Raw genomic sequence first — 24,562 nt, forward strand, 5'->3', positions numbered from 1 at the left:
CTAAATGAAACTCTATCTCTGAAATTTATAGGCATCTATTTGCATGACAAAGGTGACAACAACATGTGGGGAAGTTAACCAAAAAGCTCAGTTCTGCCTTCTTTGCACTTAGAAATCTCACTCAGTGTATTTCCATTGACCTATATGAAAGATTGCAAGCATAATTTGCATACTTTCCTAGAGTACAGTCCTATGGCATTGCAGCCAAAGTCACAAATGTATTTAGACTAAAGAATTCTGCAGAAGAACATTATGTGAAGTTACCTGAGCATTGTGCAGAAGCCTCTTAAAGGACCTTGAGATTTTTACACATATCTGCCATTACTTACACTCCCTAATAGTTTTGTGGTTTATAATAATAGTGAATTTAGGATTGACTGTCAATTGACAGCTACAGCACTAGGGGTGAAAATAATTGTCCCATAGGCATATGGCTTTCAGAAAAGAGTTTTATGTTCTAGTAGGCTTTCTACCAGTTAATGTATGATTTCACTTATTCCATGTCTCTGAAAGCTTTTGTTCATTATATAACTAGTGGAAGATTGTGTGTGACTGAATCAAGACAGTTTAATAAGCCAGGTGGGCAGTTGAGAAATAAAAATATTATCAATTTCCACTGCATCCGATACAAGTGGCACACATCTGCCCACAGTGGAATAGTACACATTTATGAAGAGAAATTTGATATCTATGTAAATACATACATAATTTTTATTCTTGTTGTGTGTGTGTGTGTGTGTGTGTGTGTGTGTGTGTGGTTTTTTTTTCCAGAGGAGTGTAAATTTTAACTGAAATCTGAACAGGGGGGATTACTGAACGTAGAACAGCATTGTTCACCAGGCGGGGAATTCCATCTAATTCACTGGAGTAGTCAGGATAATAAGCAAATACTATACTACGAACCTCTAATACAAATAAGCTTTCACCTTGTCATCCAAAATACACAAAAAATATCACAGTAGGGAAAATTAAATGCGAAGTGCAAAGAAAAAGTGACCTGAAGCAGGATTGACCTGGAGACAAACAAATATTGGAAAAATAATTAATACTATCCCTTGATTATGCAGTAAGATAACTACACATAGGCTGAAATCATTGGCCATCAGATGCAGTGAATCAACAATAAAAGTTGTAGATACTATAGGTTATGTTTTTTTCATTCAGTTTCAGTGCTATACCCAGTGAACGGTGTATATTTTATTGTGATGTTGCTATAACAGATACAGAGTTTATAGAAAAGAAAAAAGAAGACAGAAAAAGTTTGAACTGTAGCCAGTTACTAAGAATGGTCAGTTGTAGATAGTGAATCCTCATGTTTAGCTGAACAATAGATAATAGTAATTACTAAAGTTTTTTTATAGTAAACTTTCTGTTCTTATCATAATTATTGTCATGTTTCTTTTAATGTTTGCAAACATAACATGTTACAGGTTTGGTTGCCATGTATCCATTGGCAAAACGCATCACACACTGGCCACAGCTTGTGCTGGGAGCAACCTTTAACTGGGGTGCCTTGTTGGGTTGGAGTGCAGTGCACGGCTCATGTTCCTGGCCAGTTGTCTTGCCTTTGTACTGTGCTGGTATATGCTGGACTATCATATATGACACAATTTATGCACACCAGGTATGATCTGAATATTTCTTTCATTTTTGTTCTCATCGTCCTGATTTCCTTTGTGATGTGAATGGAGATCTACTGCTCTCATCTTTTCATAAATCTGTTTTTCTTGCACTTGTTTACTGTAATGATTTACAAGTACTCTGGTGGTCGTGGTGATTAGGGGTGGCGGTGTGGTACTAATGTGCAAGACTCACACTCCCCTTTTGGTTGTCGAACTTACTTGGAGCTGCTTCGCTGATCTTCTCTCAGGATAACAGGCGGCGATATTCTGCTCAGCTTCTTCTCCGAAGAATAGATGCTATTCTGGAGGAATTTTGTATACTTTAAAATAACTCTATACACTCGAGATTGCTTTGAACACTGTATTTTCATAACACGTAGCAGTTTTCATACACTAAACATTTCTCGTAAGATTGACGCCTTCCAGACCGACAGACTCTATTACAATCATCTTTCAATACATACAATTTATAAATCTTTTCAAGCTTAACAAGACAACAGTCGCGACATTACGGCAGTGAGAGAGTGAATAATAGTCTCTTCTTTCAACAACCTTCAAATGTTTATACCAATAATGTTTTTTTAATTTCACAGAGTATGATGCATTTACTCCATTAGTGGTACATTTAACTTCTCAGGCGGGCTCGTTGACTGCCTGCTCGCACCGATTGCCCGTCAGATAGACATCCGTCCTGTACACACATAATTGTGGGGCAGTAGACATAGTTCTACTTTACCACCCTTATCTCTAAAATAACATGTGTTTGAGACGGTGAAAATACAAGTGTCTCTAGAATTTTCTCCGAAACTCTCGAGGCACTTCGTACCCTCCTCCTTAGCTCGAACACATGATATTTTATACACGTTCATTATGTACAGTATTATCGTATTTATATAATGTTACTTCATGGTTATAACAGTTTTCCTTTTAACACTTGATTACTTAATACATCATGTACCTTTGGATTAATTTAAACTATGTAAGGACAAGGATTTCTGTTCCCTTTCCAGTCGTAAACTCTGAGTCTTCATTACCCAAGCACATTTTGCTATTTGCTCTTACTTTGCATACTGCTTTCTCCAAGTATGTATTTATTCACTATTTATTACAGTCTGGAGGAACCCTGGTTAAATAAAGGTGTTCTTCTTAACACATGTGTCTTCACACAAACATAACACTGTGAGTGGGAACAAGAATTCAATCTTACCAGAATAATCTCTACAAATTGTGTGACTTTTGTCACAATACTGCCCTCTTCCTTTAGGCACAGTACCTATACCTTACCCAATGGTAGACACTATGAATGCACTACATCCTTCTGTTTTGGTAGGTATGCCCCTTTAAACAAATTCCTAATACACTAAGGTACACGTCAATCCCCTTCTTGCTGCCCCTGCCTGCACAGTATAGGTCAGCCTTCATTGGGTCTGCCCGCCTGCCCATATGCATCCAGTCAACTCTGGGTGCAGTCTCCTTATCCTTCATGTGTAGGCTTCCTCGTCCATTGCCTGAATTTATGTACACTCTGTTTCAAAACTACCTGGAAAAATTAATATCCTGCTTTATCCATCACACTCACTTCACAATACTTCCTTTAACCCTTTTTGTGTCCTCCACTTCTCTTGCAGTCCTAACTTTTCAATAGACACCATACTTTGGAATATTATTTTGTGTGTGTGTGTGTGTGTGTGTGTGTGTGTGTGTTTATATAGATTTCTACTTATGCCCTGCTTATACCATTATCCTACAATTCGTCAGAATAGTCATTAAACAGACACCAATTCCGTCCATTGAAGTATACACTGTAGCATAACTATTAACAAGATGTTACTCCTTATACTCTGTAACCAATGTACATCTACCATGAAGTATAATACTGTCATCATAACCATAAATACTCTCAGCTCTTACCTACATCAATATCCTTGTACATGACCATGAATACTCCTCCATACATAACTTTATGTAATGTGGAACCGTCAACTCACATGACCATGTTTGTATACCTATTGCTATGTGCACAATTTTACCCCTCCAACAGATGACGGTTCTTACATTATCTTAAACTATATCCCTCTGTTTGCGTATTTGTATTTCACTGTGTGTTTGTGTATGGGTAGTCATGTAGCCTGATTCTTTGGCCAGCTTATGTAAAATAAGTTAAAGGTTATAGAAAACCACGGAAAGTGAGGACGACTTCAGCGATAGAAGTGTGTGCATATTGACAGAGGGAAAGATAGACTTGTACTCAAAAGAGAAGTAATAAAGGAAAAAATAGAAATGGTTGCTAAGATCGAAGAAGAGAAAGAAGATAGCCCCAAAGACAGGAAACCCTTCCCACCCCCCTCCCCCAGGATCCCCACTTCATGCTGGTACTAGAGTGCGAAGCAGGAGGTGGTATGATGTTAAACGTCTCCTGCAGAAAGGACATTCTCACCTTCACCTTTGAAGTCCCCGAAGAAAGATCTTAGCAACTCCTATGGAGTGAAGAATCAGTCACACTTTGTGTGTGTGTGTGTGTGTGTGTGTGTGTGTGTGTGTGTGTGTGTGTGTGTGTGTGTGTGTGTGTGTGTGTGTGTGTGTGTGTGTGGTGTTAACCTTGTGTACCTACACTACCCACCCCCTTTCAAAATTGATACAAACCCTCCTCCCCATTAATATCACATTTTGCAAAAGGTATAAATTATTAGTTATCAGGAGAAAGAAAACTGGCGTTCTACGGATCGGAGCGTGGAATGTCAGATCCCTTAATCGGGCAGGTAGGTTAGAAAATTTAAAAAGGGAAATGGATAGATTAAAGTTAGATATAGTGGGAATTAGTGAAGTTCGGTGGCAGGAGGAACAAGACTTCTGGTCAGGTGACTACAGGGTTATAAACACAAAGTCAAATAGGGGTAATGCAGGAGTAGGTTTAATAATGACTAGGAAAATAGGAATGCGGGTAAGCTACTACAAACAGCATAGTGAACGCATTATTGTGGCCAAGATAGATACGAAGCCCACACCTACTACAGTAGTACAAGTTTATATGCCAACTAGCTCTGCAGATGACGAAGAAATTGAAGAAATGTATGTTGAAATAAAAGAAATTATTCAGATAGTAAAGGGAGACGAAAATTTAATAGTCATGGGTGACTGGAATTCGAGTGTAGGAAAAGGGAGAGAAGGAAACGTAGTAGGTGAATATGGATTGGGGCTAAGAAATGAAAGAGGAAGCCGCCTGGTAGAATTTTGCACAGAGCACAACTTAATCATAGCTAACACTTGGTTTAAGAATCATGATAGAAGGTTGTATACATGGAAGAACCCTGGAGATAGAACCAGTCATTTGAATCTCCATCTCAGTCTGTGTCTACTGAATGTACGAGGGCAGTTCAATAAGTAATGCATCTCCCGCGTGCGGGCCGGCCGTGCACAGCTGTGACTCCTCCAATGGCGGAGCGTGCGAACACACTCGTTCGAGATGATCGACGATCACCATCAAACAACTCAGTGCTCAACTTGACATCTCTGTTGGTAGTGCTGTCACAATTGTTCACCAGTTGGGATATTCAAAGGTTTGTTCCCGCTGGGTCCCTTGTTGTCTAACCGAACACCATAAAGAGCAAAGGAGAACCATTTGTGCGGAATTGCTTGCTCGTCATGTGGCTGAGGGTGACAATTTCTTGTCAAAGATTGTTACAGGCGATGAAACACGGGTTCATCACTTTGAACCTGAAACAAAACGGCAATCAATGGAGTGGCGCCACACCCACTCCCCTACCAAGATAAAGTTTAAAGCCATACCCTCAGCCGGTAAAGTCATGGTTACAGTCTTCTGGGACTCTGAAGGGGTTATTCTGTTCGATGTCCTTCCCCATGGTCAAACGATCAACTCTGAAGTGTATTGTGCTACTCTTCAGAAATTGAAGAAACGACTTCAGCGTGTTCGTAGGCTCAAAAATCTGAACGAACTTCTCCTTCTTCATGACAACGCAAGACCTCACACAAGTCTTCGCACCCGAGAGGAGCTCACAAAACTTCAGTGGACTGTTCTTCCTCATGCACCCTACAGCCCCGATCTAGCACCGTCGGATTTCCATATGTTTGGCCCAATGAAGGACGCAATCCGTGGGAGGCACTACGCGGATGATGAAGAAGTTATTGATGCAGTACGACGTTGGCTCTGACATCGACCAGTGGAATGGTACCGTGCAGGCATACAGGCCCTCATTTCAAGATGGCGTAAGGCCGTAGCATTGAATGGAGATTACGTTGAAAAATAGTGTTGTGTAGCTAAGAGATTGGGGAATAACCTGGTGTATTTCAATGCTGAATAAAACAACCCCTGTTTCAGAAAAAAAATGTGTTGCATTACTTATTGAACTGCCCTCGTAAATCAAATAGATTCAGTGACTTTCTCAGCTACACCTCAGTTTCTCATGGTTTCACATACCGAAGGAGGTCCTTGTTTCGCTACAGTTAATCCAGTTATTTTTCAGAAAGGTGTTACTGCAATTGCAGGCCTTGTGAAGTCTTGCTCTCATTACTTACATAATGAGACTTTGCTTCTGGAGGCCAATTGTGATTTCCAACAACTGCTTACAGCTCCTTCATGGTTATCCTGTTTGTGTTGAGGCCCATTGCAAACTGAATTCTTTGTACGGTGTTATTTACCCTTAGCTGTGTGAAGGTCTGACTGAGAGGAAAATCCAAAATTATCTCTCCAATCAGGGCATCACTGTGGTTCATCAGGTAAGGAAAAGGTTGATACAAACTTAGTGCATAAACGCACTCTTTTTTTCTCACATTTGATCGAGTAGTACTTCCATCGAAGTTTAAGGTTTGCTATGAAGTCGTCATGGTCTGGCCATACTTTCCAAACCCAACACATTGCTACCAGTATCAACATTTTAACTACACTTGCGTGTTCTGCTAAAACAAAGCCAACCTTTTTACTCGTGGTAGAGATGCTTATGAGGGTGACTGCCCACCTCCCTTTTCTCCGCTGCATGAACTATAATGGCAACCATGCTCCTTTGTCCCATAACTGTCCCATGTATCTCAATCAGTGGCCCATCCAGGAGATCTGGATGAAGGAAAAAGTACCCTACCCTGTCACTTGCGAGTTGTTGGCTAGTCCAAAGCCTTGCATTTTGCCATATGGCACTTACAGTACTGTTCGTGCTACTCCTCACTCCACAAAGGATATGGCCAAGCAGACTTGAGACTTCCAATGCAGTACTGCAGTTCTCAGATCACCCAGCGTCATGGTGGCATTCCTGACTCCTCCTCCTGCAGCTGCGCAACAAGCCACCAAATCTTTGCCCCTGGTGGCAAAATCACTACTACACAACCAGCAGGCTGGGAATGACCAAAGGAACACTCCCGTGAAGACTTTTTATGTCCCTCCAGCTGACAAAAGTGTGAGTCTTCATCTGCCAACCATAAAGGCTCTAAGAAATTAGAGGCAAATGATCTTCTCCTTCCCCGGCTTGGAGCTCCTCTCAAATGGTGTCGCCATATAATACCATACCCTCACCTGGCTGACTTAGGTTTTTCCTGGTGTGCACTGCCTACCGGTTTTCTGCCTTGGAGTCTGCAGGCTGACCCAGGGAGAATGCTGATACCTCCATCGATTTCATGGAACAGGATCCTCCAGTCACTGCACATGGTAGCAGTGAGTCTTTGAAGGCTGGCATTCAGCAGCTGCTGAGGTGACTGCCCTCCATTCGTTTGCTCTTCCCCATTATGACTCCTCTTCAATGGAACATTCATGGTGTAATATGCAACAAGGAGGAATTGCAGCTCCCAGTTGCTTGCTGCCTCCAAGAAATGAAATTGCAGCCTCACAAACGCTTTGCTCTGTCGTCGTTTCCTCCCGGTACACTTTGACTTCTCATCGACAATGGCACTCCGTCTCATAGGGGAGTCGTGCTGCTTGTTTAGGATGAAGTCGACAGCCAAGCCATCTCACTGAACACCCAGCTCTAAGCTATTGCAGTCTGCATTTTCCTTCCTCATTTCATCTTTTCTTTTTGTAACATCTTCATCCCTTTATCATTAGCTGTCACCAGAGACGAATTATGCCAGCTTATTGGTCAGCTCCCTCATGCCTTTTTGCCACTTGGTGCCCATCATCCCCTTTGGGGCTCTCATGGACCTGTCAGAGAGGTTCCCTCTTGGCGTACCTCATCTGCCCAGCTTACCCATTGTCTCCATAGTGGCCTGTTCTGATATGTACTTGAGCAACTATTTCTAGTGCACTGTCTGTCTGCTGACTCCTACGCCACCTGCATATGAACCCAGTTGAGAGCTTTCTAAGGCAGACTGGTGCTTTACTCCTCATTGGTGACATTCAATGAACATTTCCCCAGATGTCAAGACCAGGTAGAGTACCTTACAAACGTTATCTTTTCTGCCACATAATGTTCCATACATCACACATGTGCTTTACCGTGCCATTTCCTGGTTCTCTGGAGGACTGAGGTATGCCACAATGTGATTCACACACGGAGATGTGCTCTCTGCGTTTTTCAGTCATTCTGCAATGACAAAATGTATTCTTTATAAATAGCTGCATGTGCAGTGTCGTCACATTCTTCAGGATAATAAATAAATAAATAAATAAAAAACTAGCTGGATTTCCTTTACTATTTCTTTTAACAGTTTCACTCCCTCTTCTGTTGTGAGGGCAACCTCGGGCCAGTTCTCTGGGACCAAGGTTCATTCACCAATTTCTGGTCTGACTGTAGCAGATTGTGTCATTGTGAATCCTGAAACTTCCTGGCAGATTAAAACTGTGTGCCCGACCGAGACTCGAACTCGGTCCCGAGTTCGAGTCTCGGTTGGGCACACAGTTTTAATCTGCCAGGAAGTTTCATATCAGCGCACACTCCGCTGCAGAGTGAAAATCTCATTCTGGATTGTGAATCCTGTTGGTATCTCCAACACCTTTGGCCACTATTTTATGGTGATTTCGAGCTCCACTCAGTATTAACCTACCTTCCTCCCTTGGAAATGAGTGGAGGCAGCTCTTGTAATACCCCTCCCTTATCTTCTTCTGAATCGTGAATGTTACAATACAATACTTTTACTATGAGGGAGCTTGACTGTGCTCTCACCTCATTCCGACACTCCACCCCAGGGCCAGATGATGCCAACATCCAAAGGTTGAGCACCTTTCTCTTGTGGCCAGGCACTTTTTCCTTTATAAGTACAATACCATTTGGGCAGATGGATGTTTTCCAGACACCAGTGTGAAGCCACTGTCATACCCATACTTAAGCCCAGTAAGGACAAACACCTTCCTTGTAGCTACTACCCCATTTTTCTCACCAGCTGTGTTCGCAAGGCGATGGAGTGTTATGATTCATCAATGGCTGGTATGGTGATTAGTCTGTCTACTCACCACTGTACAATTTGGATTTTGCGCACGCTGTTCTGCAGTTGATCATCTCGTCACTTTGTCAACCCATGCCATGAATGGTTTTCTGTGGAAATACAAGACTGCAGCAGTGTTTTTTGATTTGGAGAAAGCATACGACGCCTGCTGGAGTACTGGTAGCCTCTGTACTCAATACACATGGGGCTTCTGATGCTGCCTGCCACATTTCCTTCAGGAATTTTTAAAAGACAGAGTTTTCAAGGCATGAATGGGTTTGGCCATGTCGGACACCTTTATCCAGGAGAACGGAGCACCTCAAGCCTCCATCCTCAGTGTCGTCCTCTTTGCTATAGCCATTAACAGTATTATGGACTGTCTCCTGCCAGAAATCTCCAGCTCCCTTTACGATGGCTACTCTGCGCTCTATTGCAGTTCTCCACGGACTTGTCTCCTTTAGTGGCAGCTTCGAATTTCTGGTGGCACAGTGAGTTTCTTCCATTGTTTTTACATCTTGGGCCTGTTGCTCTTCTTTTCGCAAAACTACGAAATTCCCAGGGCTCATGCTTGACAGGAAACTTCTTGGTCCCCCATATGCAACAATGGTTGTTTCATTTATACAACTACACATCCATCCATGTTACACCATCTTAACACAATCCTCAATTCTGGAGTATGTTTGGCCACTGCCACCTTTTACATTAGCCTGGTTGAGAGTGTTTATGCCAAAGCTGCCAAACTACCGGCATTATGTCCTCCTCACTGGGTACGTGTGCTGTTTGTCTGCCATGGCCAGCCACCCATCCTATATCTGTTTTTTTCGATGTCACCCTTGTCTGCTAGCAGCTTAACTTCACATTCCTCTTGGACTTAATTCACTTCCCAAGGACACTACTCGAGATTCAATCCATCGCAGTAAGTTTCTCGACCTCCACAACAACTTAGTGACAGCAACCTCATGTACACTGATGGCTCTAAGATTGACCATGATGTCGGGTACGCCTTCGTCATTGGCACTGAGAATTTTCGGTACTGGCTTCCAGAACATTGCTTGATTTTTACAGCAGAGATCTTCGCCATCTCTATCAGGACTCCCAGTACATCTGGAGACACAGGCTTTTTTAATTGTCATAATTGGCATTCTCTCAATGCCCTTGAGAGCCTCTGTGTGTTGTGCACAGTCCATCCTCCAGTACAATGGGTCGAAGAAAGCTCCTACTTGCTCTCTGTTGAGGCAGCCACTGTGATATTCATGTGGATTTCTGGTCGTATTTGTCTGATGGGTATGAGAAGTAGAGAAGGAATAAGCATATTTCATCAGAATATAAGAGGTATTAGAGATAAAGTTAGTTAACTGCACATAGATGCTGACTCTGAAATTATTGGTATATCAGAGCACCACTTAAATAATTTGACAGTTCAGAGGCTTCCTTTACCAGCATACAGATTAGCTGGCTGTTTCTCAAGGGGAGTGGCTATGTACGTAATAAACAGTATTCCATTTGAGTCCATAGAGGTATCACGACACTGCACTAAACAGATATTTGAATGTTGTGCTGGGGCAGTTGAATTTAGTGAAATCAAACTTCTAATTGTTGTTGTTTATAGGTCTGACTTCAGAGCATTTCTGCTCAAGTTAGAGCGGGTTCTTGATTCAGTTTGTAGAAAGTACCAGAAATTAGTTATATGTGGTGACTTCAATATTAATTTTGTATATGACGGTGCAAGAAAAAGGATGTTGGGAGATCTCTTAAATTCATATGATTTGATGCAGACAGCGTTTTTTTCCAACTGGGGTGCAGGGGAACAGGAGCACAACCAAAGACAATATTTTTATTCATTCTTCATCACTAGATGGACGTTCTCTTAGTAAAAGCATTAATGGCCTTTCAGACCATGATGCACAAATTTTAACACTAAAAGGCTTTTGTACTCAAACCAATGTTATATTTAATTACAAACTGTGAAGGAAAGTTAATCCAACAGCAATAGAGAGTTTTTTAAACCTTGTCAAGGAACAAGAGTGGCAGGATGTTTATAGTGCCGATAACATAGATGATAAATACAATGCTTTCCTTAACACATTTCTCATGCTCCTTGAGTCGCTTCCCATTAGAAAGTTCTAAACGGGGTACTAGCAGTAATAGGCAGCCCAGGTGGCTGACTAGTGGGATAAGGATATCTTGTAGAACAAAGTGGGAATTACATAAAAATGTTTGAAGTGGTCACAGTAAAGCTACAGTAGCCTATTACAAACAGTATTCTAAGGCAAAGAGTATGTGGTATGCAAGTAGAATATCTAATTCACAGGATAAAATTAAAACCATGTGGTCAGTTGTGAAGGAAGTGTTTGGTCAGCAACACAAGGTCGACGATGTAGTCAGTTCATAGTAAAAATATTTCTGTTACTGATTAATCAGATATATGTACAGTATTTAACAATCCTTTTCTGAGCACTGCTGGTGAATTAAGTAAAAGTTTAGTTTCTACAAGGAATCATATAATTCTCTTGGCAAATTCCTTTCTGAAACTGATGTCTGAAATACTCCTCTGTGGTAAGCTAAAGACAAGGGGGAGATTGAGTCAATAGTTAAATCACTGAAGACTAAGGATGCTCCTGGATATGACGGAGTGCCTAGCAGAATATTAAAGTACTATTATGCACATGTTAGTCCTGTATTTAGCCCTATTTGTAATTTTTCCTTTAGGAATGGTCAGTTTCCTGACCGATTAAAGTACTCAGCAGTAAAGCCACTTTATAAAAAGGGAGAAAGGGATAATGTAGATAATTTTAGACCTATTTCTATTCCATCAGTGTTTGCAAAAGTTATTGAAAAGGCTCTGTATGTAAAGATAATTCATCATTTCATATCGCATGATTTGCTATCAAATGTACAATTCGGCTTTAGAGGTTGTTCAACAACTGAAAATGCTATATTATCTTTCCTCTGTGAGCTACTGGATGGCCTAAACAAAAGGTTCTGTTTGGTGATGACTCAAGCTTGGTAGTAAAGGATGTTGTGTGCAACATTGGCTCGGTTTAAAATAGTGCAGTACATCACCTAATTTCATGGGTTGTAGAAAATAAACTAATACTAAATCACAGTAAGAGTCAGTTTTTACAGTTTAACACACAATTCAACAAAACCTGAGGTTTTAATTTCACAGAACAGGCAAATGATTAGTGAAACTGAACAGATGATATTTCTAGGTGTTCAGATAGATAGTAAGCTGTCGTGGAAAGCCCACATTCAGGATCTTGTTCAAAGACTTAATACTGCCATTTTTACTATTCGAACGGTATCAGAAGTAAGTGATTGTTCGACATGAAAAATAGTCTACTTTGCTTTTTTTTCATTCATTTATGTCATATGGTATTATATTTTGGGGTAACTCTTCCCATTCTAAAAGGATATTCTTGGCTCAGAAACGGGCGGTTCGGGTAATAGGTGGTGTAAGTTCGCGAACCTCTTGTTAACCCCTGTTCACTAGTCTGGGTATTTTGACATTGAGCTCTCAATATATGTATATTTGTAACTGTCATTTCTTGTTAACAGTATTAGCTTATTCCCAAGAATAAGCAGCTTTCACTCGGTTAATACTCGGCTGAAATCAAACCTGCATTTGGATCGGACTTCCTTAACTCTCGTGCGAAAAGGTGTGCAGTATATTGCCGCATCCATTTTCAATAAGCTCCCACTCGAATTCAAAAATCTTAGCAGTAATCCACTCGCTTTCGAAGTGAAACTGAAGAGTTTCCTAATGGGTCACTCCTTCTATTCTGTTGAGGAGTTCCTTGAAAAATTAAGCTAATTCTTATTGTATTGTCAATTGCGTTTAAGTAAACTTATGGACTGACTTTCTTCGGGATCATAAACATTTATTTTTATGTGTTATTACTTTCATGTTGTAATTTCATGTACTGACACGTTCCATGACCTTGGAGATTTGCTCCTCAGTTTGGTCCTACGGAACTTGACATGTAAATAAAAATAAGAACTGAGGCTACTGATGCTGCTACCAAGGCTGCAGTCCTCCTCCCTCGGCCTGCTAGCTCTTCCATTCCTTCAGATAATATCTGTGGTGTCATTTGTCAAAAGATGGTATGACTTTGGCATAATCACTGGTATTTTCTTCACAGGAACTTGCTCTGGGGGAATTAAACCTCTTCCAGTGACTTGGCTTACCACCTGCAGGCCCTCTCACTATGAGGAGATAATTTTAGCTAGGTTGCATATTGGGCACTATCTTTTTAGCCGTTGCCTTTGTTATACAGTGACCCCCCACCACTTTGTACTCACTGTCATCAGTCTTTGACGGTTCACCATTTCCTGACCCGATGCCCTTTTTTAACCACTTGTGTTAGAGTGTAAGTCTGCCGTCTTGAATTACTGGCCGTTTTAGTGAACGACACACAGGTCGTCAACTGTGTTTTACATTTTCTGTGTCTTAGCAATCTGATGAAGGACATTTTAATCTTTGGTTTGGGTCCTCTACTGTCTCTGTGGCATTTTTTGTGGACCTGTCTCCAAGGGGAAGTCCTTGTCTTTCCATCCATCGATTGGGCCTAATGCATAGTCACTTAACTTATTTTACTAATTGGTGTTCTAAGATTATGACGTGGTGCTTATGACCTCAGTTGTTTTTGCACATAGAAAAAAGAAAACTTATTCTACCTGCCCCCACAAGAGGCACTAGATGAAAAGGCTCTCGATCACAACCTTTCTCAGCTCTCCATCCCTTCATCCTCTGTGGTGATTTTAATGCACACAATGTCCTTTCAGGCTCTGCAACCACCTGTCCATGGGGTAGAGCAATTTAGAATCTTCTCAGGTGCTCAAGTGCACGTTTGTTGAACATATGGTGGACTATGCACTTCAGCAGTGCCGTAGGGTTATTCACTGCTATCGATCTCTCTATATATTCTCCTGCCCTTGCACACACTGCTCAATGCGAAGTGGTTGATGGGATGCATTCAAGTCATCACTTCCCGATCTGGGTTCACCTACCAGAGTGGTGCCCGAAAGAAAGCTGGCATAATAGGTGCTCAGGATAGCAGACTGGACACAAACTTGCTGTGTTTAAACACCATGATGGTGTCATATTATCAAAATGATCCATCATGTTGCTGAAGCATCCATTCCACTGTCTTCAGGACAGCTGAAAAGGCAGCTTGTTCTTCGGTGGAGTGACAAATGCTGCTCTGCAATCAGGACCAGGTGGGCAGCCCGCTGTAATGAACTTCGCAGCCTTTTCAATAATGAGGGAGAAATGTCGCTGAATTGCTAGACAGCAAAAAGAGATCATAGCAACAGTTCCTGACCATCATAAACTGTTCCGCTAACATTACTGTCATATGGGAGATCATTTCTGAGAGAGAAAGGGGGGGTGGGGGGTGTCTTCAGTGGCTGCTGTAAAGGGTAATGGGAGTTTCCAGACCAAGACATGAGACATTGCCCAGGGCATGGCAACTTTTTTTGTCACAGTTATCACCGCTGTCAGTCAGATTTCAGCTTTCTGATGCTATAGAGTTGTTGCAGAGACGAACAGTTGGGACTTAAGTTCTGGTGTAGATGAAGGACACAACTGCCCCTTCTCCATTATAGTATGTTATGGCATCTCGCAGGCAAGCAAAGGATTCCACCTTGCTCTTTATACCCTCAGCTGCTTACCAGGACACTTTGCCAACACATGGCAGGAGGCTGCTTTACTTCTGTGTTTAAAACTTGGGAAGGACCACATATACCACAATAGTTATTGTAGTGTTTCCATCATGAGCTGCATGAGAAAGCCCTTGGAACAGATGATCAATTGCCACATTGTCTGGATCTTAGAATCCAATCTCTTAGTTGCTTTCAGTGTGGTTTTGGGAGGTATTGCTCCACCGTTAAAATCTGTCCCTCCTAGAAGTGGTTGGACAACAAACTTTCCTGCACCAGCATCACTTAGTGGGTATATTTTTTGACATTGAGAAGGCCTACAGTACTATTTGGAAGCTTCTTACCCTTGGGCATCTCCATGCATGGGATTTTTGAGGATGTCTTTCCATTCTTATGTGGACGTTTCTGTAACCATACAATTTAGATGTGAAGTTGGTGATATCCTCCCTGATTGCTTTGAGCAGGAGAACGGCGTCCCTCAAGGTAGTGTTTTAAGTTGGACTGTCTTGTCACACCTATTAGTACTATCAAGTCAGTAGTTAAACATCATCTCCAGTGTTCTTTGTTGACTTCTGTGTTTTGTTCCACCTCTAGCCTCACAACAGTAGTTTGTTAGCTGCAACTGGTTTTTAATAATTTTGCACATTATCCACACTTGTCTCGTACTATTTTTTAATATGGGCACTATTTTTAATATGGGCACTAAAGACATTGCTATCATGCACCCACACCAATCATATCATCATCATCATCATCATCATATTTGATATTTTGTAACACAGTGTTTTTCTTTGGTATAACGCATGTGGCTGTGCAGACCAGGAGTTGATGAAATGAGATGTTTCTTTTTGGGTAAGGGTACTAGTGTCAGACCACAAATTTGCAGATTCAGGCTTCAATCATTAGTTGTTCCTAGGATGTTTCCTGTCACTTACTGTTCCTTTCAACTCTTGCAATGATTTAAATTGTGGAAAAAGCTTAATTACACTGTGGTTTAGAGTCCACTTTAAATTGTTGATTCTGCTGTCACTGACTGTGTATACCAGTCCAGGATAGCTTTGCTCGAATCATGTTATACAATCTTTTCTTCTATCAATTAATGTTGGTCAAATATACCTCCAAATCACAGCACTGACATCAGCAATAGCCATTGTCTTCATTACTTGTCAGAAACACATGTATCCTCAACCAAAGTCAAGATGTAGATGCTGTAGTGTCCTCCAACCAGAAAAGCCAGACTGCTTAGGATGTGCCCATCTAAAAACATGTGTGTAGCTCTTCCAGTCCCATCCTCACTACAAGTGGTTTCCTCTCATCTCAACATGTGACTGATCTCTCATTCCTTTTTAACTTTTGCTGATCTATCCACCTCTGGAACCAATTAATTGTTCAGATAGCTGAGATAGTCTTGCATTTTTATGTATTTCTATTGGCAGTGCTAATTATTGTGGCCCCTCCCCCACTTTCTAAAAAGTAAATACTGGCTAGCAGTTCTGTCTCATAATTTTAGTTTTTTATTCATTTTTCCTTTTCACATAATTACATTGAAACTTAATGACAATATAATTACATTGATACTTAATGTCAATATTATGGAAAGGGTAGAATCAGTACTCGCCGTATAGTGGAAATGTTTTCGCACTCAGGCACAACAAAATGACTGCTAAAACACACAAACACACACACAAACACACACACACACACACACACACACACACACACACACACACACACACACACACAACTTTCTCAGACATGACCACTGTGTCTGGCTGCCTATACGAGACTGCAAGCAACTGCACATGATGGGAGAAGCAGTCGGGTTATATGGCACTGTGGGGATCCTGGGAGGAGGAGGAGGAGGGGGGGGGGGAATAGCAGGGTGGTGGTGGTGGATGACAGTATAGTGCTGCTTGTTGGTGCACACATGTAGGAGGAGGTGGAGAGGGAGTAGGGCAGCTTGGTACAGCTGGAAGGTTAGACAGAGATGAGGGGAGTGGAAGAAAAAAGAGAGAAATAGAAAGACTGTGTGGGTGCATTGGTGGAATAGAAGGTTGTGTAGTGCTGGATGGACTAGGGAAGAGGATGACAGGTGTGTGAAGGACAATGGCTAACAAAGTGGAGGTCAGAAGGATTATAGGAACATAGGATATATTGCAATTCAGAAAAGCTGCTGTTTGTAGGAAGGATACATATGGCACAGACTGCAAAGCAGTCATTGAAATGAAGAATGTCGTGTTGGGCAGCATACTGAGGAACTGAGTGGTCCAGCTGTTTATTGGCCACATTTGTCTTGTCACATCAGCTGTCCGCATTCTCTGTGCGCATCCACTCACAGACCTGCAACCAAAATTATATCATTTTGTTTATTATTAACTTGAGCTCATTGTGTTTTCATGTCGATTGCAGTTCATTTTTGTCATTTACTATCAGCCTACCCTTTCAGGTTTCCCCTTCTTTCCCCATTCTACATCTTTTCTGATCTTAATGTGATTTTTTTTTCCCAGCACATTTTTTCAAATTTTCCCATATGTTTTTCTACGTTATTTACGTATTCTTACGCGTTTTTATCTTCCACCATGGATCCTTGATCCTTCCCTTTGTGCCAGTAAAGAGCCAAGTTTCATATACTGTTCCTCCATTGTTTCTTGGCTCATAGAATCTCCCCCCCCCCCTCCCACCCACCCAAATGGCATTACCATCAAATTACCCATCTCTGGCTGCAATCCCTCCTTCCACAGTGACGTCCATTTGTTCAGATTCCACCAGTCCTTAACCCTCACTGACATGGTCCTCCAAAACCATGTCAGTCAGGCCCAAACCTTCTTGCAATACCTCCTCTCCCTCCACAAAATTCTCCTGCTGTGCAATGGCAAATTCCAGATCCCATTTCTCACATTGAAACTTGCGCCCTCCAGGAACTGGAGCAGCATGCACAATGCCATATCAAATAACTCTCCAACCTGTTCACTTCCTGCTTCCACTGTGTACTACTACTATCCACCAACTCTAAAACAACCACAAACCATCCCCTACATCCCATCATAGCTGACAAATCCTGCCTTCCAGACCTACTACTTTTACCCCACCCTCACAAATTATCTCCCACCACAGCACAGCATCCAGAACCTAAACAGACTGGGCAAAACAGTCTTGATCCTTTCCTCCAAAAGCCATAGCTACGCAGAAATATCCATTGTTTCCAAATGCCTCACATTTTGGTCCACTCCCAAATTCAATCATACAGAACCTGTTGAAGACCTTCTCTCCTTCTGCCAGTCCCTGCAGTGGAAACACTTTTTCACCATCAACCCTACCAATCAGACTCAACCAAGGACTGATGTGGAACCCAGCCTGATTCAGTTGATTCCTCCATCCAACTGTGATCCACCACCACTGCCTTCATATCACCCCCTTTATCTTTCCAGAATTCTTTAACCTCAAACCTTGTCTCACTGTCATCCCCCAAATCCCTTGACATGCAAGCTAACCTTTACATCTAAAGAAAGAACTATAATCCACCATCTAAAACTGATCACCACCTTATAATCCTACCTGTTAACTAAGGCTCCATAACTGTTGTTTTGAACCGCAGGGATTACCTGGCAGAAGGGCTCTGCCAGCTGTCAGATTTGTGTGGCTACAAATCCTGCCACAGTGATCCCATTCCAGAAATCAAGCAGGATATCCAGTCTCTCCTCAAATCCTTAGGCTCAGCTCAGAACCTCTCCCCCCAAATCTCACTCTCTCTTCTTACCTTTATCGCTCCCCACACTCCGCACTCCTACCTTCAACATTTTTCTTAAAGTCCATAAACCCATCCACTCAGGATGCCCCGTTATGGCCAATTACTGTGCCGCCGATGAGAGGATCACTGCTCTCGTAAACCAACACATTGAGCCTATTACCTGCACCTGCCTTTCTATATGGAAGATACTAACCACTTCCTCTACTGACTCTCTGCAGGTCTTATTCCTTTACCACGTGCCGCCCTGCATGTCACTGTTAATGCCACCTTCCTTTACACTAACATCCCTATTGCCCTTGGATTTACCACTATTGAACACTATCTTTCCGAACTCTCAACACATTCGAAACATACAACCTCATTCTTGGTCACCATGACCAACTGTGTGTTCTCCTTTAAAGGGATCACCTACAAACAAATCTGTGATATGGCAATGGTCACCGCATGGCACCATCCTGTGCCATCCTGTTCATGGATCATCTACAGGTATCTTCCCTAACCACCTAGAACTTCAAGCCCTTCATCTGGTTCAGGTTCATTCATATAATCTTCATGAACTGGATCGAGGGCAAGGGCACCATATCCACGTTCCTCCAGAACATTGTCTTCTCCCCCATTTGCTTCATTTAATCCTCCTAAACCCAACAAGCCACCTTCCTCAGTGCTGACCTTCACCTCAAAGATGGCTACATTGTAACTTATGTCCATATCAGACCTACCAATCACCAGCAATACCTCCAATTTGACAGCTGCCCTGCATTCCATACCAAGAAGTCCATGCAACCTATCCGCCCATGGTTGTTGTATTTGTAGTTATGAGTAATCCCTCTCGAAATATACCAAAGGGTCTCTCTGAGGACTTCACAGACTGTAATTACCCTCCAAAGCTTGTACTGAAACGGATCTCTCGTGCCTTATCTCTCCAGTCACCTACCACCTCCCAGAGTCCCATTGTCCGGTCACAGAGGAGTATTCCCCTTGTGACTCAGCACCACCCAGGACTGGAGTAAATGAATTACATTCTCTGCCAGTGTTTAGACTACGTCTCGTTGTGCCCTGAAATGAGAAGTGTCCTTCCCACTATCTTTCCTACCCCTCCCACAGTGGTATTCCACCATCCACTGAACCTATGCAATATCCTAGTTTACCCTCAACAACCCCTGCTCCCAACCCCATAACTCAAGGCTCATATGCCTGTAATAGACCTAGATGCAAGACCAGTGCCATACATCCTCCCACCACCACGTACTCCAGCCCAGTCACGAATGTCACCTATCCCATAAAAGGCAAGGCTACCTGTGAAACTAGTCACGTGACCTACAAGCTAAGCAGCAATCACTGTTCTGCAGTCTACATGGGCAAGACAACCTAAAGTCTGTTTGTCTGCATGAATGACTACCAACAAACTGTGACTAAGAAACAGCTGGACCACCCTGTTGCTGAGCACACTGCACAATACAATGTTCTTCATTTCAATGACTACTTCACAGCCTGTGTCATCTGGATCCATCCTACCAACACCAGTTTTTCTGAATTGCGCAGGTGGGAACTCTCCCTGCAATATATCCTATGTTTCCATAACCCTCCTGGCCTCAACCTTCATTAGTCATTGTCCTTACCCATCTGGCCCCTTCTCTGTTCCCGTTCCAGCACTATGCAGCACTCTATCACTCTATCCCACCAACGCACGCAGTCTTTTCACTTATCTCGTTTCCCGCAATCCCCCTTCCCCCCTCCCTGCCCTCTGTCTAACCACCTCATTGCATCTGGCTGCCCTACTCTCTCTTCATTTCGTCCCTATATGCTCCCACAAGCAGTGTTTCACCATTCCACACCCCTACCCTGCTATCCCTCCTCCCACTGTCCTCATTACCTCTTCTCCAATCATGTGTAGCTGTTTGCAGTCTGGCCCCGGCAGCCGGAGACAGTGTTTTTGCATGAGAGTGCTGCATTTGTGTGTGTGTGTGGGCACATGAGACATCTGACAGTCATGCTTGTGCTTTTCCTAATTAAAAAAAGGCTTTCTGGCTGAAAGCTTACTTTTTAAGCAGTATTTTTTTTGTGTCTGCCTGCGACTGAACGTTCCCACTATATGGTAAGTACCACTGTATGCTTTTCATAATATTGTCATTATTCCATTCTGGATTTTCCATTGTTTAATTTTACCCTGACATTTACATCTGTATGGCAGTTGCATTCTAACAGTTCGATAGTACACTGGAAAATTTAAAATTTTCATATATGCCAGTAGTATGCAAATCATGTTTCTTAATTGTAATGGTTATAGGAAATGGGAATACCGTGAAGTTAAGTGACTAAAACACTATGATTCAGTAAACTATAATGCCCTCTGGAGTTTGCTTGGTGGTGATGAATGCACACCGTATTAGTAAGTTCACAAACAGCATACAGCATTTTAGTGATTGAATCCATTCTGAAAGAAAACTAATATGTATGAATGTTGTAGCAGCCAATTTAAACATTAACAACAGTTCAAATGAAACAACGGACAGGACAAAAAATTGGGTGAAGTTCCTTATTTTTCTACTATTATAATGTTAACTAATCTAATGGAAGTAGCTGTGATGCTTGACGTTGTTAAAGCCATAGATTCAAATGCTAGTGACAATTGTCAGTTTAATAGTCCTTTAAGAACTGCTTCAGCACTAATGAATGCCAATGTGAGCTGTGATTTGGATTGCAGAAGATATGTATAAGATGTCATATTTATGTTAAGGAGTGAGGGGAAATTATCACTCCCCATTGTAATGGTGCATGATAATAGACCATTAATATTCGAAGAAATGTAAAGTTCGTGACAAGATTACTTCAGTAAGGTGGCTCTGTTATTACATGTTACCTGATAAATATTTGATGCCATTATTGACTCTTCACTTGGGCATTGATATTTCCGAAATACAAATTCGTTCTTTTATTCCAGGACAAAGTAGATGATTTATTGTTGGGTATAAAGTCAACTGCAATAAAGTTTGGAGAACGTACTAAGCCTTGGTTGTGTGGTTTCACCATAGCAATGGCTACAGGTCTGGGCATATCAGGGTTTCAAGCTGAACAGACATGGCCTTATTACTTAGGTCTTACATGTACAATAATGCACATTGCACATCAGGTTGGTGACAAAATTTTGATCTTTTCTACTACAATTTTTAATCTCATTTAATGTCATGAGCAGTTTCTGTGTGTACTTTATCGAAAGAGTAAATGTTTTCTTTTTACTGTCAGAATTGAATTTAAGTTGTGTTTACATTAAAATCAGTCTTTTAATTAATTTCTCCTGTTTTCAGATTTATACACTTGACATTAACAATGTCAGAGATTGTCAGAAAAAATTTGTTTCTAACCAAAAAGTTGGAGCTTTATTGTTTTTAGGAATAGTGATTGGTAATTTCTTAAAAAAAGACAACTCTGAACGCACAGACAAAGAATCTGCAAAATAGTCTTGGAAGACTTGGCTGTTGACATCAGTTATACTATCACTGGTCACATCTAGTCATGTGTTTTGTACGGTCAGTGCATGGTTGAAAATGTTTACTTATTAATCAAAATGTTAATTGAAGATTACACCATTCATGTGGAAACTCCTACAATCGTGTATTGTTGCTATACATCTTCAGAGATGAACTGTACCCAAAAGATAAACAGTATCTTCTGTGAAGAGTGATACATGTTATTTATTTTAGACACTTGTGTTTTGTTGATTGTGAAATGTTTTTGTATTTGTACAATCTGCTGGCAGTTTGTTTTTGTTGTTGTTTACTACAATATAATTATGTATATGAAGTTCGTAACATGTTTTTCTTCTTCTTCCTCCTTCCCACAGAGTGCTCAAACATCTTAATTCAGTTAAATTTTCATACAAAAACTAATTTTTGTTAAATTAGGGTAAGAATCACAGAAAAATGGCAATAAAAGCGGGAAAAACATTGACACAATTTTGAACCGCACTCGTAGGCCTAAAATGTTTTTATGTGAAACAAAATAATCCTATTTTGCAATGGTATATCTTTTACATGCATGCACTTAGCACCTTTGGGCACTGTCTATGGCTACGTTTAGGATCAAAGTTTCCATTTACCTTCCACAAATGTTCAGAGTGCTCTCCACCAGCCATCCAGATTATTATCAAACTTGTCCTATATATCTGCGAAAATGTCTGGAGTTACTGTGTTCACTGCTGTTTGCATGTGATGTCACATTTCACCCAAAGTGGTTTGAAAGCAAGGCACAGGGACAGAGCCTCTCTTTTTTTTTTTTTTTTCCCCCCTGCTCTGTGCTTATGCTACATCCAACTTTCATTTTTCTAGTTAAAGCAATTTAACTTCATGTATTTGACTTCAGTGTTTCACCATCTGTTTTCTGTGCATCACTCATTTCCACTTCTGCTGGCTCCCAATAGAATTCAGCATCTGATTGAAGAAAACAGTTTATCACTGTGTTATCATGACTTTGAGAAATAAAGGCAATTTCTGGTTGTTTTTAGTAATTTTGAACTATAATGTGTTTAGAATATGATGTAATATGCCAATATAACCTATGCTATTTTTTCGATGTATTTGGCAACCCATTCACAAGACAGATTGTAGTAAGAAAAGTGGAGAGTGCAGGAAGGAAACGGGGAGGGGGGGGGGGGTGACAAGGATGCTACAGTTCCAATGAGGAAGTGTCCCAGAACACCATGCCTGTGCCATCAACAACAGCAAGGATGATCTGTGCCATGCATCTACCCGAGATGATGAATAAAATTAGGAAAATGCATTTCAAATGTGGGTTGCCTGGATGAAAACGTTTCATATTTGTGCAGTTCACTGAATGCAAACTGTATTGTTTCGCAAAAGGAACTGTTTTTCACAATTCCTTAAAATAAAGGGAGACAGAATAAACCACATATGTAGGGACTTCAGAAAGTAAGTTTCACATGTTGTCCCATGCGAAGATTATTATGTAAACAGAGTGGTGCATTGACAGAAAAAAGTACATGTTCTGGGTTTTGTGAAATATGCAGTTCTGTTGTAGTCTGGATGACAGGCGCATTAAAGTGTGGGAGTGAAATGGTGCTTTAATGGAAACGTACTCCAGAGTAAGAAGTACAGCATAGGGTATGAATATTGTGTGCAAAATGTGTGAATTGCACACATTCACCACGAAATTCTGGCAGTATATGTATGAAATCATTGTGGCATTAAGCTGCAGCAAAATTGCATCAACAGTTTGACCCAGGCCACACAGGAAGGAAGGAAGGCCATCAACATCGACCACAGATACAGGTGGCTAAGGAATTTACTTCCAGCAGTTGCAGGTGAAAGAGATTTTCCAACAATGGGGATGTTCACACAGAAGTTCTTGAAAGGCTCTGTGACCAAAGAAAAGGTTTTTACCGTCAATTAATTGCACAATTGGTAAAACGTTCCAAATGGTGTCTACAGAGGCTTGGTGATTGTTGAAAAAGTGTCATGTATCTGTGTCACTTTGAAGTGTGTTGCAGCATTCAATAAAAGTTAAGTGGCCTACCATAACAGTGTGTAACTTAAGTATTGAAATCCCCTTGTCTGAAAAATTTTGAAATTGTATTTTCAGATATAACAGTAAAATTTTTTCTGACAATTACATAAATATATTTACATATTTCAGTTGTCAGTTTATTTATAAAATCCATCAAAGGAATCCATGAAAACATGTCATCAGTGCGTTAAAAAACCTACGAATCCCAAAAAAAGCATATGAGATGCGATCAAAAAGTAATGGGAATTTTTGTTTTTCTTAAGGAATCTTCATCAGCATCAACTTTGTACTCCTCATATATAATGCACTTGTGCCCATCTTGGAAGCACTTTTGGAACTCACTTGTTATGATGTTCAGCTCCTTCAGCAATTCTGCTTTTATCTTATCAATGGTGCTAAAATGATGTCCTTCCATGGTTCTCTTGAGCCTCAGGAATAGAAGTCTAGGGCAAATATGGTGGCTGAGGCAACACAACGTTTTTGTTTCTTCCCAAAAAATCTTGAACAAGCTTCGAGGTGTGAGCATTTCTATGATGGTTTTGTTACAATTCTGGTAGTTTTCTTCAAATTGCTTTGTACAAACAGCGCATAACTTCCAGGTAGTATGCCTTATGAACTGTAAGAGTGTAATGCAGGAACTCATGATGCC

At 41.2% G+C, this 24,562-nt stretch overlaps 1 protein-coding gene across 1 annotated transcript in view; it reads left to right on the forward strand.

The window, feature by feature from the left end:
* The window catches only part of LOC126094984 (4-hydroxybenzoate polyprenyltransferase, mitochondrial), a 105,855-nt gene extending 83,661 nt beyond the window's left edge, over positions 1-22,194 (forward strand). The window contains exons 4-6 of the mRNA XM_049909639.1: positions 1,431-1,624; positions 21,335-21,523; positions 21,699-22,194. Coding sequence (XP_049765596.1) covers positions 1,431-1,624; positions 21,335-21,523; positions 21,699-21,851 — 536 coding nt within the window. The 3' untranslated portion in view covers positions 21,852-22,194. The remainder of the gene's footprint in view (positions 1-1,430; positions 1,625-21,334; positions 21,524-21,698) is intronic.
* The last annotated feature ends 2,368 nt before the right edge of the window (positions 22,195-24,562 follow it).

Source organism: Schistocerca cancellata, chromosome 8, assembly GCF_023864275.1.
Source record: "Schistocerca cancellata isolate TAMUIC-IGC-003103 chromosome 8, iqSchCanc2.1, whole genome shotgun sequence".
NCBI lineage: Eukaryota > Metazoa > Arthropoda > Insecta > Orthoptera > Acrididae > Schistocerca > Schistocerca cancellata.